The 18240-nt window shown below is 46.4% G+C and overlaps 1 protein-coding gene across 1 annotated transcript in view; it reads left to right on the forward strand.

Annotated features, from left to right (window-relative positions):
* Positions 1–18240, forward strand: part of thada (THADA armadillo repeat containing) — a gene marked incomplete at its 5' end in the record, with an annotated part of 108951 nt that overhangs the window by 10969 nt on the left and 79742 nt on the right. The window contains 8 exon segments of the mRNA XM_080507551.1: positions 912–1057; positions 1151–1379; positions 1885–2020; positions 2135–2271; positions 2858–2992; positions 3346–3491; positions 11894–12003; positions 16289–16421. Of these exon segments, the coding sequence (XP_080363677.1) occupies positions 912–1057; positions 1151–1379; positions 1885–2020; positions 2135–2271; positions 2858–2992; positions 3346–3491; positions 11894–12003; positions 16289–16421 (1172 nt within the window).

Consider the following 18240-nt stretch of genomic DNA (forward strand, 5'->3'; position numbering starts at 1 on the left):
AACAGAAAAATGATCGATCAAACAAAAATGTCATGCTTATTGTGCAGAATATCAACAAAAATGTCAAACTACCTGAGAAGTTTGGATCCAAAAACTTGAAATAACTACTCATTGACTCAAAGAACATTTGTGGTTTAATCTCAACGAGTGTTTGATTGTAAACACTTGTCGATTGTTCACTAAATTGCATTTAGTGAAATGTTAAAATCTCCTTCCACTGCGTCGCTATTCATGTTTAAACATCACAATAACAGTTACTGAGGCTGACCGTACGAAGCTTTTCTCTGAAACTGATCCTGACCCGATGTGAGTCCATGGAATTGATTCCCAATGTTGGAACTTTGTGGGCGTCTTGTTTAACTTCTCCTCTTGATGCTTCACCACAACGTGTTCAGTGCAGGAAACGATTCCCCCCATAAACACGTCGTCTCTTCCTGATCATCAAATAAAGGAAATTATTCTTTAATGTCAGTTTTATTACAAACTTGATGAACCAAGTTTAGTCATTTGTCTTCAACACGGGCGAACATAAAGCTGGAAATGTGATCGTGTGTGCCAACGAGTGAAATGCATTATGGGATTGATCCATTGGGATGATATTCAGGTTGTTACGTCTACATGAATCCTGAATAATTTCATTCGGGAAGAATTTGTTGAAGTTGTTGACGTAAAAACAGCTACTGGTGGGGGAAAAACATGCCATTCATCTGACAACTGAAATGTTTTCCAGGAGAGCAGAACCTTGTTTTACTTCAGATTTATTCCAGGACGGTTCAGCAGCAGTACTTTTCATGGCCACCGTGACTCGAGCACATTTCCTCCCGTCTCTGTCCTCCAAGCCAGCGTCTCTACTTCGGCCCGACGCTCCTCCTGACGTCCTCTCGCCTCTCGCCTCTCCTCTTCCCTCTCAGGCCCTGACTTGTTCGCCCTCGGAGAGGTCGTGACCCCCGCACACGCTCAGAACGTCCTCTACTGCGTCGCCAGCAACTTCCTGGAAGTCAAACAGCTGGCCTCGGCGTTGCTACGGCAACTCCCCCCATCCACTGTCGGCCTTCAGGTCTGAGAACTCCGTCACGTTTTCTCGACGTGAAACCAGTTGCAGATATCTCAAATGCTTTGCGCTGATGACTTAGTGTTTTTTTTTCTTCAGGAGCCCGACCGGACGCTCGGCGTCCTGCAGGCGGCGCTGGACCTCAGCACCAGCACCAAACCCTTCGACAGCGTGACGGCGGCCCACCTCCTCAACCTGCTGCTCCACCAGCCGGACCTGAGCCGCGCTCTGCTGCTCTGCGCTGAGCAGCAAGGCCTCCGCCTGCAGCCCCCCTCGCCACCCGCCCAGGCCTCGCACACTCTCCTTCTGGAGCTCAACACCCTGGCCGGTCCGTCACACACACCGATTTGTTTCTCAATATTTATCAATGTAAACACTGTAAATACCACTTTCTTTTTCGTTTAAGATTGCTTGACACCGTTTTATTATATGTATGTATGTATACGTTGAAGCCATGATTGGACTCTTCGGTTTGGACTCCGATCTTGAATCTGGCCGGTCCAGAACAGAATGGATTTACAAATGGCATAGAGATCAAATTCAACATGTCTGGAACTTGGTAGAAAGAAGTTAAACTTGTTTACTCCTACCACTTCCCCCCCAAAAAAGTCAGTCATTACCCTGACTGTTACTTGTTTTGCACTTGTTTGTCTCTTGTCTTTTCATTAACTTGCAGATTATTTTCCATTTGTACATTATTGCTTTGTTAATAATGAACATGCTCATCAACTGTTTTCTAATCCACTCAAATTGTGTTTTTGGGAATGACTGTTGCCGTCTTTCAGTTCATATGGATATGATAGATAATTAACCAGCGGTTCTCCGGTCCTCAGTGGTGCAGCTGCTGCTGCTGTGTCTGCAGTCAGAGGTCCAGAAGGCCGAGTCGTCTCTGCTGCGGGCGGCGTCCTCCCGTCCCCTGTACGGCCGAGCGCACTGCATCACCGCCGTGCTGCAGCACCTCGACACACAGTGAGCACAAACATCCACACGTCTCCCATCTGCTCTGCTCATGCAAAAAAAAAAGAAGAAAAGTTTCAACATGTTCTGTCCTGCATGTGTGTGTGTGTGTGTGTGTGTGTGCAGGAGTCTGACCCGGACAGAGCAGTGGAGGTTCCTGGTGTCTGAGCTCATCGAGGTGTGCTACAGGATGTCCCGCGTGGTTTCGCCTGTGGTCCAGAGCTCGTCCCCGGAGGGACTCATCCCCATGGATACAGACTCGGGTAATCAGCAGCCATCGTTTCAGCGCACCGCTGCGACAAGGAGGCTGTTTAATGGCAATGGAAACAAAATAAGCATTTTATTGAGGCTAGTTCACTCACCAACAGTCAAAATAAAATAAAAAAACAAGCCACCATTTATAGTAAATCAACACTGATTTTCAATTAGTAGGTTGAGACTCAAAAGTTTTTCTCAATATAAAAATGTACATGGTGTCAGTTATTCACATTCCTTGATTTTAAAATTTTTGAATTTTAGATTTTTGAATTTTAAAACAAAAGATTTAATAAAAACGTTTGGCGTGTTGCAAACCTAAAAAGCTGTTTAATAAACATGCTTAATGGCATTTAAAACAAAGTTAAGTGTTGGAGATTGTATTATTCCAAATCTGGACGCCAATATTTTCACCTTTATGGCAAGTGAATATCGGCTCCGGACATTGTTTAACGGCTCCTTGACCACGAATCGTCAGTATCGACCATGAGAAGACCCTCTCGGTCTGGCGCTAATAAATATCTAAAAGCTGAATTCAACTTGAGTGATCCTGCAATGATAAAGGACTGAATCCTAATTGTTTTTTCTGTACAGACACGTCGGCCGGTCTGCAGAGGATCCTGCAGGAGATTCAGCCCCGAGACACCAATGACTTCTTCACCAGCGCCAGGCAGCTGGAAACTCACCAAGGAGACCATCGCAACTCGCACACGCCCTCCCTCCACGCAGGTGAACCCTCCTTCTGCTCCACAAGCAACTTGTTTGTTTTTGGACTGTGGGGAGAAACGATCACGGGGGAACTGGCTGCAGTTCCCGTGATGTCCAGGAGGTGGGAGTGTTGTGCCTGTCTGTGTGGCACCCGTTCGTCATGACTGGCTGTGTCGAGGATGATTTCGTGTGAGATTTGTGTCACGACTGAAATCAAACATGAAACACTTCACTCAGCTTCAGCTCATCACACAGTAACATGTACAGTAACATCAGTTCATAAGCCAAAGACTGGTCAAAGGTTTCTTGCGTTAATGTGTGTTACTGTGTGTGTGTGTGTGTGTGTGTGTGTGTGTGTGTGTGTGTGTTGACAGCGGGCGGCGAGGGCTACAGGGTGACCGCACAGATGGTGCTGGTGTGCTGCTGGCGGAGCATGAAGGAGGTGGCCATGCTGCTGGGCCAGCTGTGTCAGACCCTGCCGCTGCACTGCACACAGCCGGGGCTCATCACAGAAGAGCAGGTGAGCACACACACACACACACACACACACACACACACACACACACACACACACACACACACACACACACACACACACAGGCTCAACACACACACACAGCATTCACACTGTCACAACAGGGTGGCATCCAGCCGGCGTCAGAGTCTCCACCGTCACCTTCACGACTCCCGTCCTCATTGATCTTTGTTAGAATCTTCCACTTTGCTGTTTTCACAATATCAGCAATTTTTCTCTCAGGTTTCCAGCTTAAAGAGGCTCAAGCTTTCCGCCCGAAGATGTTTTAAGTTCAGCATCAGAACATGCGAAGCCTTGAAATAAACTGTCCCGTTAGCCTCTCGCTCATCTGAGGTGAAAATGTCAAGTTTGATACAAACTTCTGTTATGAAGTGAAACTTCCCACCATGTAGAGTGGTGATGAGGTTTTTTAGCAACATGCTTCTTTAGCAGAAATGTTTAACATTTTAACATAAAAACGTAATGAACTTGGATCATTTTCCACCGTGACTCGCTTAAAAGATTGAAAAGAGGCAGTTAGCAGGACGAACGATGACGTAATGGATGCGATTACATGAACCTGAGTTCTCATCAACGGGTTTAAATGCGAGAAAACGAGACATTTTGTCAGCGTCGTTATTGCGAAAGCCCAGACTACGGACGTAGGAGTCGGTTACGACTTCCACAGCAATTTGCCCTCAGAAATCAACACCCGGCCGAATGAAGTGCATGAACTGCTAATACTGGCGCTGCGGTGCACCGCCACAAATGGCCGAATGTGGAAATGGGTCGACGCTGTGCGTCTTGACGGAGACCTCGGAACGGGCGCCGCCGCTGCCGCCACGAACTCGCCGACCATTCTGGACCGTCTGAGCCTGATGCCGAGTCAGCCGTTTGCACACATCGCGCATTCTGTGCAAAAGCTCTTTTCACTGTCTGCTCACCTTTAACGGGGAAGGATGTGAATGTGTGTGTGTGTGTGTGTGTGTGTGTGTGTGTGAGGCCCCACGCTGGGAAGACTCTTCAATTAGCGTCTGCCCTCGTTAGCGCCGCGCTTTCATTTGAGGCCCGACCCCGCTGGTTTAATGGCCGCGCCGCCCCTCCCTGTTCCACTGCATTCTTTCCAAATCACTTCCACCAGCAGCAGGAAAACACACACACACACAAACACAAACACACACACACACACAGGAATAGTTGTCTGAGTGGTTCAGCATGTGTACGTCCTTAATAACAAGGGTCCCAGACATGGGCTGTGTTTGTCTGCGTAGGGGGTGAAGGGTGTGTGTGTGTGTGTGTGTGTGTGTGTGTGTGTGTGTGTGTGTGTGTGTGTGTGTGTGTGCGTTAGAAGGCTGCAGTTTTTCCTGTCCAGGTTCTTCGCCTGCGACGTGTTGACTGTTGCAGCCGTGAGCAGAATTTATTATTGTCGTTTGGCAAAGAATGAGAGAAAACCCTGCAGTTATTCACATTCTCGTCTTGCTGTTCAGTACATAAATAATAATATACTTTTTCTTTCAACAAGATGGATCTAATTACTTGGTAAATTGGCTCTCCTGTTGTTCTCACCGGTCTGTCTCACCGCGATTCACGCTTCAGGTTCAGCCAGCAGAAATGTTATGGCGTGTTGGATTGAATCCGACATTTTAAATATGGGATATTTTTTAGTTTAATGTGATTTTCAGCAGATTTTTAACAGGATTTTTAAGGCCTCCGAGCATCTTGCCCTGGAAATAACTGAACTCCAGGACCATGAGGAGTCTCCAGTGAGCCGTTTACGTTCTTATTTTCACTATTACATCTGAGTGAAGCTCCGGCTTCCTCTGATTGAGACTTCATTTCCTCGCTTCTCACCTCCACAGCTGGTCTGGTCCTGGATGCTAGGAGATTCTGACTGTCAGTGACGTGGTTTTATTTGCTTTTCATCGTCAAGCATTAGTACGAGTGTAGAAGAGTCCCTCACTTTACTGCCAGTGCTGCTTTAACTTGTGGTTCAAGTGCTCTACGACGACTCTCCAGCCTTGCCCCCAAATGATCACATTGACGCGTTCCTGTGATATTACTGCGTTAACTCGCCCAGCCTAGGCTTTCTTTGGACGGAACGATCAGTCAGAGTCTCTGGCGATGGAAAGCAGCGAGGCGAGCTGGGCTCATTACCGTCAACTTAGAAGTGGCTCCATGATTGATTCGGGTTTTACAGCAGTTATTCAATCTTCCTATCGCGACCGGCTTGAAGCAGCCAGTTGGAAGCCTCAGTGTTGTGATGATGCCGCGACCGCAGCGGGGATAATTGCCGGTGATATCATGTTGTCTGTGGTTACTATGGAAACGGCTCGATTACATAACCGGCGTGATGTAACCGAGTCAAACTGAGGAGCAGACGGACAGAAGGAAAATCTCAACTCCCACCCTCCTCCTCCTCCTCCTCCTCCTCCTCCTCCTTCTTCTTCGTCCCCGCCTCTCTTTTTCATGTTCTTGCTCCTGTCGTCAGCGTCGCACTCGGCCAGCGTGTGCGGGTCTGACTCGCCGTCACTCCGCCGCAGCGGTGACCTGCACGGCCAAACGTACGCGTCGAGGTGTTTGCGGGACCAAAACGTGTTTCCTGCGGGAAGGGAGCTCGACGCCTCCGCCACCAGCAAATTGTAAAAGAATTCAAAGAAAACTGACTTTTTTTTTAAAAGCACAGTTCCTGAAATGAGCGCACTCGACACAACACTGAGACTCCAGCTCAGATATTGGTGATGCTGTCATGAGTTTGTAAAAACATGCGTAAAGCAACAGCTGTGAGAGACGTTTTATGGACATTTCAAAGTATTTTACACCAGAAGGTTTCGTTAAACTGGGGTTTATGTTGTAAAGTACATTTCTGGAGACATTTTCATCATTGATTCAACAACAGCAAAAAAAACTTTAAAGATTAAATGTGTTTGTACTATTTTGCAGGTCCGGCCCACTCGAGATGAAATTAGGCTTAATGTGGGTTCGGGTGAGTTAAAATGTGTTTGACACCCCCGTCATAGATGGCTGGGGTTAGGTCTGAGCCTCTGATCATAGAGGATTCATGTCCGGTCGCTTGTCACTTTAACCATAAATCAATAAAAATGATTCCAACTTTTAAGTTGGTCACATTCTTTTAGCTCCCTTCAAAATGTGATGAATTCAACGTTAAATGTATTAGAAATCACCTTGAATTTGGACAGATTCAAAATAAACTAAAATCCCACATTTACAACGCTATCTTCACATTTATTCTGCACAATTGTTTGGTCACGCCAAGCGGCCACGTCATCATCACTGTGTAAGTCCGAGAGTTCGCAACCAAAGCAGCTGTAACACGTCGACTCTGCTCAACGTGTGAAGGCGTGCAAGATGTTAGCAGGTCATTTGACTCCCATGCATCAGTGAGCATTAACTACTCATGTACCTGGAGCCAGTTTACTGCATTTCCTTCTTTTGGCCACTTTGGATGGATAACCCCACGACAACACGCCTGCTAACACGTGCCATGAGATCAGTCGTTGTCGCGAAAGCACTAAACCTGTTTTATCAGCAGCTCCTCATGTTTTACGTAAAAGTTTTCTTAAAACAAAAAGGCAGATATGGAGTCCCAAGGAATTCCAACACAAACTCTGCTGGATGTCCTCCCTCACTCCAGTTGTCTTGACGACACTAAACTAATAGTGGACACTTTAAGTTTGAACTGATCTTGCATGTTGTCACCTAGTTATACAGTTCCAGTAAGTCGCTGGTTCTGGAACCGCTGTGGAGATTCTTCATCCTTCTTTTTTTTTTAAAAAAAGCTCTGACGTCGTACTCATCCGTCGCTTCGTTGAGTCCTCTGTACTCCTCTCCAAGTTTACTTTGTAAACGTCCCATCAAATTAGTTGTGTTGCACAAATGCTTCCAAGCTCGACAAGCGCTGGTTTTTGCAGAAGGTGCAAATTGCAGTTGGATTGTTTTTCACTCTGTACTTTGAAATATTTCCGTGTTGCTGATTATTACATGGCGTGTCGCAGACGCTGCCCAGTTTTTATGGCAGCTGTCATTAAACAACCCCCAGAACTAAACAAGCCGAGGAATTAAAAACCTTGAAACTTGTTCGATGTGATCAGTGTTTTTATTCACAGAACTTATTGGATTATAAGATTTAGATCTGATCTCCTGATATTAAAAAAGAAATATTGTAATATTGTAGAACCTCTGAATGTCCCGTTCATTTTCAGATTAATAATCATTGAGATGAATAAACTCTTTAACAAGTGTGTCCTGAGGAGTTGGTGGGTGGCCGAGGGTCTTGCTCAGGGAACCCCCGGTGCATGTTGGTTTTTCGGACTGTGGGGGAACACACACACACACACACACACACAAACGTGTCGAGAACATGCAAACTCCACACAGAAAGGTCCTGTATTTAAACCCTCGACCTTCTTGCTGTGAGGCCAGCGCGCTCACATGAGCACTTAAAATGATTTAAAATTAAAACCGTGAAAATGAAATAATTTTTCAAACAAACTCTAAATACAGGTGATGGACGGACTTGAATTCATTGCAGCGAGTGTGTGTGTGTGTGTGTGTGTGTGTGTGTGTGTGTGTGTGTGTGTGTGTGTGTGTGTGTGTGTGTGTGTGTGTGTGTGTGCGTGTGCGTGTGCGTGTGTGTGTGTGTGAGAGACCACCGAGGTGGCTGGTCAGCTGCACTGTGACGGCTCTGGTGTTTGTCCTGGCCCAGCTCTTTCGCGGCTTTCGGTCACGCAGAGGAGGCAGACGTTTGTTTGGGCCGCTCTGCAGCAAAGGAGGAAACGCACCCACAGACACACCTCGGAACACAATGCCAACGCTCTGTCTGACGTTGCTCTATCAGCAGACAAGGTTTACTTCACGCCATCTCGTTGTGAGAGCAAGAAGCCTAAAAATAAATCACAACGCCCACGAGGGTCGAACAGAACAATAAACTCTCCTAAAAGTGTGACTTTTCACAACAGAGGCGACTTTTAGAAGATTCATGGAGCTGATGGTATAAGAGGAGTTTGTTTTAGATGTACACAATGACTTAAAGTGTGTCCTCTCATCATGAACCAGTGCAATTGACCCGTGTCACAAGTTGAAGCGTGGCCAAGGTTCAACAATAGGGTTTAATGCTGATGTTGACACAATCCAGTCGTCGACCAGGATCAAGTGGAGATACACTGATAGTTAAGTGGGTAGTTAACGACACTATGGGAGTCTTTTCTTTGTTCTTCTCGCTCAAATGTAGTAGGTGTCCCTCCTGGTCCACACCAGAATGCAACGAGAGAGTATAAGACTCTTCCAGTGAAGACGCCTCGCTTTTGTGTTTCCGTGTCAGAAAGGTGTTGCGGTTTGAAAAACAATGTCCGTCTTCACGGGAACGGCAGAAACGCTGAGCGTGTGTGTTTACGTGCATTATCGGGTGTCCGTTTCCATGACGATGGTGCCACTGAAAACGCAACCGGTTGACAATGCTCTGACTCGGTTGCCGTGGAAACGGGGAGAGAGATGCTACTTTTCTGAAACGCCATCACTGCGCATGTGCACCTCGGTGTCAACGGGCAAACTGGGCCTACGATGGATAAATCCACTGAAACGGGCTAAAAAGAATGTTAAAATGACCAGACGGTTGTAAAACGTTGATAAAATATCTTCTGAACTGTAGAGATAATGACGTCATTATATTGCAGAAGACAAACAAATAAACTACAAAAACCTGTTTTATCTTAATTTCTAAGGTAATTATGTTTCTTGCATTGGAGTAAAAAAGTGTTAAATTAAACGTGTTCTAAGCCAGTGTATTAAATCTGCAAGTCTGTTCTTTATTCACAGTCTCACACAACCACTTTATATTGAGCTGCGGGCGTTTTAAAGCAACAATAGATTGATTATGGCTTTTTTGTTTTTTTAATGCTGGCACTGTGTTTTGCAGACATTGAGGATTCCTGCTGCAGCAACAACAAACATCAGCAGAGTGGAGTGTAACCTCCGGGACATTGGGGGGGGGGGGGGGGGGGGGGGGGTAGAGGAGCTGGCTATTTGGGTCACAGTCACGGCCCACGAGCCACACATGTAATTACACTTGGGAAACTTCCCTCACTCCACACAAGTTCTTTTTTTTTTTTTTTCTGGGAAACGGGTGCGTTTGCAAACAGGAAGTTGACGTCTAAATAAAGCGCCCCCCCCCCTTCCTTTTCTTTTTTTTCTCCCCTCAAACTCTTGCACAGACGAGGACGGAGCAGCAAAGGGGAGGTGAAGCTTTCTTAAATAGGCACCAGGAGGGCCGGCCCCTGCTCAGGGCCAGCTCAGCACCGCAGCGGTCTGGGCCCCGGCGAGCCGCGGGCACCGTCCACACCGGCGCCCGGCGCTGCCATTTTTACTCCCCGATGAGGTCAGGCCCCGTCCTGGGAGTCTGTGATAAGTCACGGGGCTCGGGGCGGCGGCGGTCGGCTCCGGACTCAGCTTTGGCGTGTTTTTTTCTTTTTTTTTTTTTTTCTTCTTCTTTCCCCGGGTTGGTTCACTTTAGGTCCGCGGGGTCAGCCGGGTTTATGGCGGCGACAAACGGGCTGCCTAAGCCCTCTGTGTCTCTTGAGTCTTCATTCATACGTTCAGACCGGTGACATCAGGGCCAAACTCCAGTGACTCCACAGTATTCCCTCCACTTCGCGTGTTGCGTCTCACCCCGCGTCCATATTTTAGTTATTCATTTTCTCTCCCTCGCTTTTTCTTCACACTGTTTTGTCTTTGATTTAATTTGCCCCGTGGGGGGTGGTGGGGGGGGGGGGGGTGACCCCTCCCTGTGCCCTCCGTGCCACCCCTGACTAAGCCGAGGCCAGGCTGCCTCTGCGGTGGCGATGATACCGCAGCCGTAATGACAGGGCGCTGCAGCCTCGCCCTGCCGCCTCACCTGCAACACACTCACCCGTTTACGCACTGCCTCGTCTGTGTGTGTGTGTGTGTGTATAGTTAGAATAATGTCGCTAACACTATTACTAACCGGATGGTTTTACTGACGGTGGCCATTATGCGGATGTCTCAGCATCCGCATTTGAACACGGTTGTCACGCTACTGACACGCCGCTCTCACGCTCGACATGCTCGCCGCTCGTCGGAACCAAAACGAAGTGGTCGCCTCTAAAACAAGAGTGTGGCTTGTGGCGCTGGCCAAGCTTCAGCCGTCTCTCTCTCGCTCTCTCTCTCCCTCTACCTCTCTCTCTCTCTCTCTCAGCTGAAGGAGGATTAGGCAATGCAGTTTGCCTTCTCCGTGTTTTTATTTCGGACCTAATCGATAGTTCCGTGTTCAAACGGCGCAGCTCGTCAGGGAGATTGTTAATTTCGCCGTTTGTGAGCGTCTGATAGTGCAGTTATTGTCATTGCCAAGGGTAGAGTCGGGTTCGAGGGGGTTATTGTTCTGGTCGTGTTTAGCGTTTATTGCACGTATTTAGACGTAATTGCTCCACTTCAAAATGATTCTTCCGCTAAAGCGAAGCACCAAGTTGGCCGTGGAGGGCTTCCCGGTGCGTTTCTCATCGTTCTCATTGGAGGGATTCTCCCCGAGGCTGGCGGAGGCACTGACTTGGCATCTTGTTGTGTCCAAACACAAAAGTACGCAATGTCTGACCAGCAGGCCGTAGTAAATAACGTGCGCGTGTTCTGGTTGGTTTAATTCTTGTCTCGCCAACTTCTCTCAGGAAAACTTGTCTTTTTTCATTAAATGGCTGGTTTTCCCTTCTGCAGCACGTTTCAACTGCTTGAGCAGTCCCAAAGCACTTTACATCGTTGATCACATTCACCCGTACACACACATACACACACACACACTCACACTCACACTCACACTCACACTCACACTCACACTCACACACACCAGTGGGGGAAGTTGCCATGCGAGGCACTCGGTCCATCCACTGGGAGCAGTTTGGGGTTCAGTGTCTTGCTCAAGGACACTTTGACAGGTGGAAATGTGAATTTACTCCACTCAGTATTCAAACTAAATCAATACTTGGTACTAAGTCTATATTCAGACTTCTCACTATGCATTTAGAGATATGATATAGTAATTACTGCGTTGAAATCGGCAATAGTAACGTCGAAATGCGTAAATTCAGCCTTTTTCTCGGCTGCTCTCTTCACTAAACTCATGTCATCCTCAGCCATGGCTCCTAATAGGACATCATGTATTCTACTTTACGTTATGGACGGACCAGAAGGAAAACCCTGGAGGAAACTGCATCCATGCAGCAGTCCTTCAATCCAACATCCTTCTCTATAAAACAAAACCATAGTGGGTCCTTTTGTTTCCCTGTAATTCACTCCGTGATTCGTCGGTTATGTCATTGTGACCTGTTGAAATATGCGGTGAGAAATGTACTTCCTGCTGAGTGTGTGTGTGTGTGTGTGTTTTGCAGGTGGAAGGGGTGGGCCTGTACTTCCGTCAGCAGCTCCTGCAGTCCCGTCACCGCGGCGCCTTTGAACTGGCCTACGTGGGCTTTGTGCGTCTCACCGACATGCTGTGCAGGTGCGTGTGTGTGTGTGTGTGTGTGTGTGTGTGAGCTGAAAAGTAAAACCACGCACACACAGTGCGCCGCGTCATTCCTCAGATGTAATACTCCTTGATTACAGCTCAAAACGCTGGATTTAATAAGTCTGGAGCTCAAAAACACAACTTGTCAGGACGCCAAAAATGTAAATGTATGATAGCATGGCTTTGAGGCAGCGAGGTAAGGAGGCTCCCTTACCTCGCTGCCTCAGCTCGGGTCTCAGAGTTCTGTAACCCTCTTAAGAGATTTTTTTTTAAAAATCAACGATTTTTGCTTGGTGGTTTTGCCGGATTAAAGCCTCTTGCAGGTTGGTTTTGGCCCACAGCCTTTACGTTTCACACCCCTGACCTAACTCAGGTCTGGATTTGTATGCATTAGTGTTAAGAAATATAATTAATTCAGGTATTTTAGGTCCATTTAGCTGAGTCCAAATGTAAAAAAAAAAATTACTATGTGACTCTTCAGTATTGTTATTAAAGTAAGTATGTGTGTTTCTATTTGTTTTGATTGATTGATCGATCCTTTATTCATCTCGCAGATGGAGAAATTTACAATGAATAAAAGAGGCTAAAACAATAGGTAAGGAGATGAGAAAAAAAACAAGGCAGGTCCCTTCTTATAAAATATATTTTACATTTTTTGTCTGTGTCATTCAGACAGAATCGTCTTCGACGATCTCTTTTCTTTTTTTTTTTCCTCACTGTTTTTGCAGAACAACTATTCCGGTTTGTTGTTTCTCGCCGTTTCTATGGAGACGGAGTTAGACCATTTTCAAAAAGTTCCACCTCGGGAGGCATTTAAAAAAAAAAAAAAAGTGTTTTCAGTGACTTTGAGCACCTTTGTAGTTTTAAGCGACTCTCCACAACGCGACGGAACTTTTTCCGCTTTCACATGAGAACGTTGCCGTGGAAACGGACCCTTGACCTCCTGACGGTCTCGGCTTTTTTTTTTTTCCTCGACTTTTTTTCTTCACTCCTGAAATTCATGCCACATTTGTCTTTACTTTACTCACAAATAAAGGCAAGACGTAAACAATGGGCCTTATTGACCCAGGTTACGTGGCTCATATAGATATAGAGACTTGACATAGATAAACCATACACGACTCCACTCCTCATCACCTCGGCTATTCCTAGAACTACCCCCCCCCCCCCCGTTTCCCACTGGAGGGAAGCGAGACGGAACAATGTTAATATTTTAAACGACTTCCTCGCACCTCACGCCCGGTGCTCCTCGACGGTGGGCTGCGGGGAAACGTCTCGCTCCCTGCAGCAGGTGAAGAACCGCAGGAGTGCCGCAGTCGCGTCGAGCCTCCCGGTGCCGAGCAGTTAAAAACCCGGAGCGGCCTGTTTTTTTTTTTTTTTTTGGTTCCTGTGCAGGGAAGCAGTCGCCGTGAGGGGAGCGACATTCCCGCGGTAGTGTGTTTTCCAGGAGGGGAAGAGCAGAGTGTGGATGGTATGCAGGCCGTGCGCTGTGTTATGGGGTGTTGATTGTGGGGTGTGTGACCGCAGCCGTTTGATGCCCGGCCTTGGCTTTTGGTGCGCTGCACTGTGTTTGCACTCTCACTGCGCCGCCGCCTCGCTCGCCACTCATTCTTGTCCGTCTTTGTTTCACTCCCGTCACTTTGTTTTCCTTTCTTTTTATATTTCAAACCCCGTCGCCTGTTTGGGCCCGTGCATTTATATTTTCGGCGGTCCCCCCCGCAGAGCACCCAGTTGTCCCCTGTTTGTACTGTCTTCCCACAGTCACCCTCCAGTTCCTCGACAGTGCCCCAAAAGTCTTCTCTCTAAGCCCCGCCTACTTTTTAACCTGTTTTCTGTGGAGGAAACGCACCAGATTTGACTCTGGGTACACTTTGCAATAATGCTACTTCCCTTCCCTGCACTTTTTGTGCGGTGGAAACGGAGCCCCATGGAGTTCCCATAGTTTAGACCAGGGGTCGGCAACCCGCGGCTCTTTGGTCCCTCCACTGCGGCTCCTTGAGCCTCCGTCCCACTGCAGTTCATCCTGGAGGGACGTAAGGAGGCAAGGCCACCCAGAGTACAGTCCCGCTACAAAGAGTGGTAAAATGTAGGGTCGTGAACGACGCAGTGATGGAGCGTCATTACGCAACAATAACGGCAGGAAGAACGTAGAATTGCGGCTGCAGGTCACGACAGCGGCTCAACTGGTGTCTGAAGCCTGGAGCTTCCTGTACCTTTCACAGTAAAACTGCTGCGCTGCGGAGCGCCGACAGTTCCGGGAGGTTCATTGCAGGCTTGTTGAGAGTGACGACAAATTCTAGTGAATTACACAACAACTACAGGACATTAAAGCCACACCACTCACACTCATGGTTCTAACAATCCCACATCTCCCACATTTATCTTCCATTTTAATAATGTGCAGCAATAAAGGAGCTGAGAGCTGCAATGCATTGTGGGAGTTTCTGTGTGTCGTGTTTTAAATGTAGTTATTGAGGGTTATATTAGGTTTGTAGTGTCGGTAATAATTGTGTTGTGTTGTGTTTTTGTTGCTTAGTTCATGTAGTTTAGTTTATTAGTTGTAAGTTGTCGACCAGCAGTGAAGAAGGTTTTGTGTGTAGTTTCCTCCTGGCGTGGTCTGCCTGTGGGACTGTCAAAATAAAATGTGTGCGGCTCTCTGGGTGTTGTGTTCTGTAGGAAACGGGACCAAATGGCTCTTCGAACACTAAAGGTTGCCGACCCCTGGTTTAGACCCTCTGTACTTGTGTGTCCTTGTGCCTCCTTGAGGTATCAAATGTATAATAGAATCGTCCTCGCTTCTCTCACCTCGTCGCTGCAGCTGCTCCTTGCGGGACCGGATCTTATTCCCAGGCCTGGTTTCACCACGTGCAGCAGACGACGGTGTAAATGTGTCAGAAAGGTCAAAGCGTGAGCTCCCATTGTAGCGACGGCCCTTCACGACCTGTACAAGCCAAGTCGTGGATCGACATGGGAATGTGAACACGCGGGAATCATGTTATGCGCTGGACGAGGTGACACCATTTATGAGTTGGATTTAGATCCAAACCATGTTTCAGTCCGTGATAAGAGGATGCACACATTTTTATATAAACATAAATATTATTATGCCGTTGTGCGGGCTTGCAATATCTCAGCATGTCATTAATGCACTTGCAGCTTTTCCCTACTTTGTCAGTCATGTCCCCACTGCAGAGTTTCCTAATGTTTTGTACAAAGTGGAATGAGTCAATTTTATTATTGTGAACTACGAGCGCAAGTCGTCCATTAATTCCTGCAATCTTTTGCAAAGGCAATCACATTAATCCTGCAAATGGTAATTATACTCAAGTTACCAGTGAATGACTAATACATATTGTCTGTGTAAATAAGATATTTAGGCACGCAAACAACGTGATTGTTTTCAGTTTGATTCCACCATCAAGTCCAAACCATTAGTTGAGAGCAGCCAGTGAATCAAAGCAGCAGATGGAGCCGCTGAAACGTCGTCCAACACAAAGGCCTCCTGCCTGGATTTAGGATAATATGCAGAGACAATCATGAGGCCCGTGAGCCAAAACCGGCCGCGAGAGGCTCCAATCTGGCCAAACCACCAAGAAAATTTGAATTTTTTTTTTTTTTTTTCAACAACTTTTGACAAATGGCAGACGCCATACAACAACGACACTCGAGCTAAGATATCAGTGATGCCGCCATGAAATATAGAATGAGTTTATAAAAACATGCATAATGAAGCGGTTACAGGAGAAACGTTTTCTTGAACGCTTCACTGCGTTTTCCACATGAAGGTTTCATCAAAATTGGCTTCATGTTGCGATTGGAGTCAATTTATATATTAATAGTATAGATTTGTGAAAATGTAGACATTTGTACGACACATAGTGAGAAAAAGTTAAAAGTTGGCCCTCTTTTACCAGTGTGATCCACTGGAGATGAAATTGTGTTGCTTCATGCAAATTTTTAAATTTTTTTTTAATTTTTTTTAATTTTTAAATTTAAATTTATTCAATATAAACAAAGCATATGAAGATATGCTGCAATTTCTAGTCCACTTAATAGAAATCACATTACCCACACTTCGACATACAATTTATCAGTAAGGTTTTGAGTGGTTTTTAACGATACAAATTTCACATTTTGGACCAAATAGACGTCGCATATAAGCGTCAACACCTACAACCACAGCGTATTTAAGGTCTGTGCGACGTGTCCAGGTAAGCCTACTTCATGGAGGCCCCCCCCTCGCCGCGTTGTGACCGTGTGGTGTTGCCGTGTGTCTCAGGAGCGGCAGTCAGCCCCTGCAGCAGCTTCCCGCCCGCTGGCTGTCCCAGGTCCTGGAGGAGGTGAAGTCCAGCGACCCGTCGTCCAAGCTGTGCGCCACCCGCCGCAGCGCCGGGATACCTTTCTACATCCAGGTTCGTACGGCCGGCGTGAAATTCTCTTCGCCGTGTTTGGGAGAAAAACTATTTTATTTGGAAAAAGAAAGGCAAAAAAAAAAAAAAAGAAATCACCAGCTAGCCCAAAAACCTATAAGCATCCAACTTAGGCTTTAATTTCTTTCTTATTTTTGCGGAGCTCAGTCTAGTTGCCATCAATTAGTTGAAAGTGGTTATCTCCACCAGGGGCCCCCGTCCTGCATGTCTTAGCCCTCCTTCAGCAGACCTGACTCTACTGATGATGTCATCACCAAGGCTGGGAAAAAGCCCAATAACGAGCCCCTTCGTCGCAAACAGGTGTGTTGAACTGGGAGGAGCTAAACCCTGCATTGGTAATGATTATATTATTCAGTTTTTATGATTTCTGACACCTTCTAATGAAGGAGAGACCAGTTACAATGTCTGTTTTCAGCGTGTGAACATATTAAGCTGTTCTTTTAATTGTTAGAGCTGCTTAAAGTTGTTCATCGAGCCTCAACATATTAGCTGGTGATGCCCTCTTTTTTTCTCTAGAGCAATAGTTTTTTCATTATTTTATAATACAATGCCACAGAGTGAACAAACACACAACGTAATAATATAACATGACAGATGGATTTCTACATGACTGACTTTTCAATTTAACCTCCTAAAAGGTGAAAGTTATGTAAAAATCCTCATATTTCCTCACGAGTTTTACAAACAACTAAGACCCCGTTTGCAAACAACGTTTTAAAGTGAATATGCAACACTTTCCTTGTTCGTTAACACGACCTCAGTGTGCGGAGACACTGGAAAAAAATAAACAATATTCAGTAAGAGTTTCAGTATGTGAGATGAGAGACCATCTTAACCAAAGATCAGACGGTGATATTCAGAGAAAAACCATGTCAGAGTTGGGACTCGAATACACTTGAGCTCAGAGTTTTGGAGAGAAGGTTTCATGGCCCACGTATCATCAAAAAGTCCTAAAACTGACTCAAACCACCAACAGAACAAATTAATTTGAAAGGTTTGTTTTCCTGTTCTTGAAAGGAAATACAATCACAGGCAATGACACTGTCCTCTTTCCTCCCATGCAGTTTTCCATTTGCCAAATAGTAACTGAAGCCTCAGCTTCTTCATTCATATGGTGTTTGAGTGATAAGAGACTTAAAAAAAGTACGTTTTTGACTTCTCTAAAGTCGACTCTCAAATGCAGCTTGTATGGGCTGACCTGCTCCCGCTGACACAGGAAACATGGTTCATTTGTTTGATTTGCAGAGTAAATCGATTGCAAATGAGTAAATAATGACCTGTTTTCTTTTTCTCATTCAACAACAAAAAAAAAGAATCTTTGTAAAGCTTTTTACATTATTTTCTTAAATCAAGTTAACGAGCCCTTCAGGTGAGCGGGCTGTTTATCCGCCGTACGATTCCCCCCCTTCGTGTCCAGGAGAAAGTTTTCATTGAAATGGTTTGGGAGGTCGTGGTGAGACGGTGCCTCCTGCATCCCTCCCTTTCTCTCGTACCTTCCCCCACTTCTCCCCTCCACAAGAGGAGCCAGACGGCGCCGCCGCCTCCCCGTCTGCTCCTCTATCCTCCATCCCTCCGTCCCTCCGTCCTCCCATCACTCCCTCCTCCGGCCCGACACACAGCTGGCTCCCATCAGCTCCCACCGCCAACATCTCCAGCTCCCACTGCTTTTACAATTCCAACGGCATCATCCAGCGACCGTCCCGGGGGAACTCATCCCATTTGTTTTTTTTTTTTTTTTTTTTTTTACAGTACGTAAACATCAGCGCGGTTCAGCCGAGAGGCTTTTGCTCATTTGAACTCT

This window comes from Blennius ocellaris (genome assembly GCF_963422515.1).
Source record: "Blennius ocellaris genome assembly, chromosome: 13".
NCBI lineage: Eukaryota > Metazoa > Chordata > Actinopteri > Blenniiformes > Blenniidae > Blennius > Blennius ocellaris.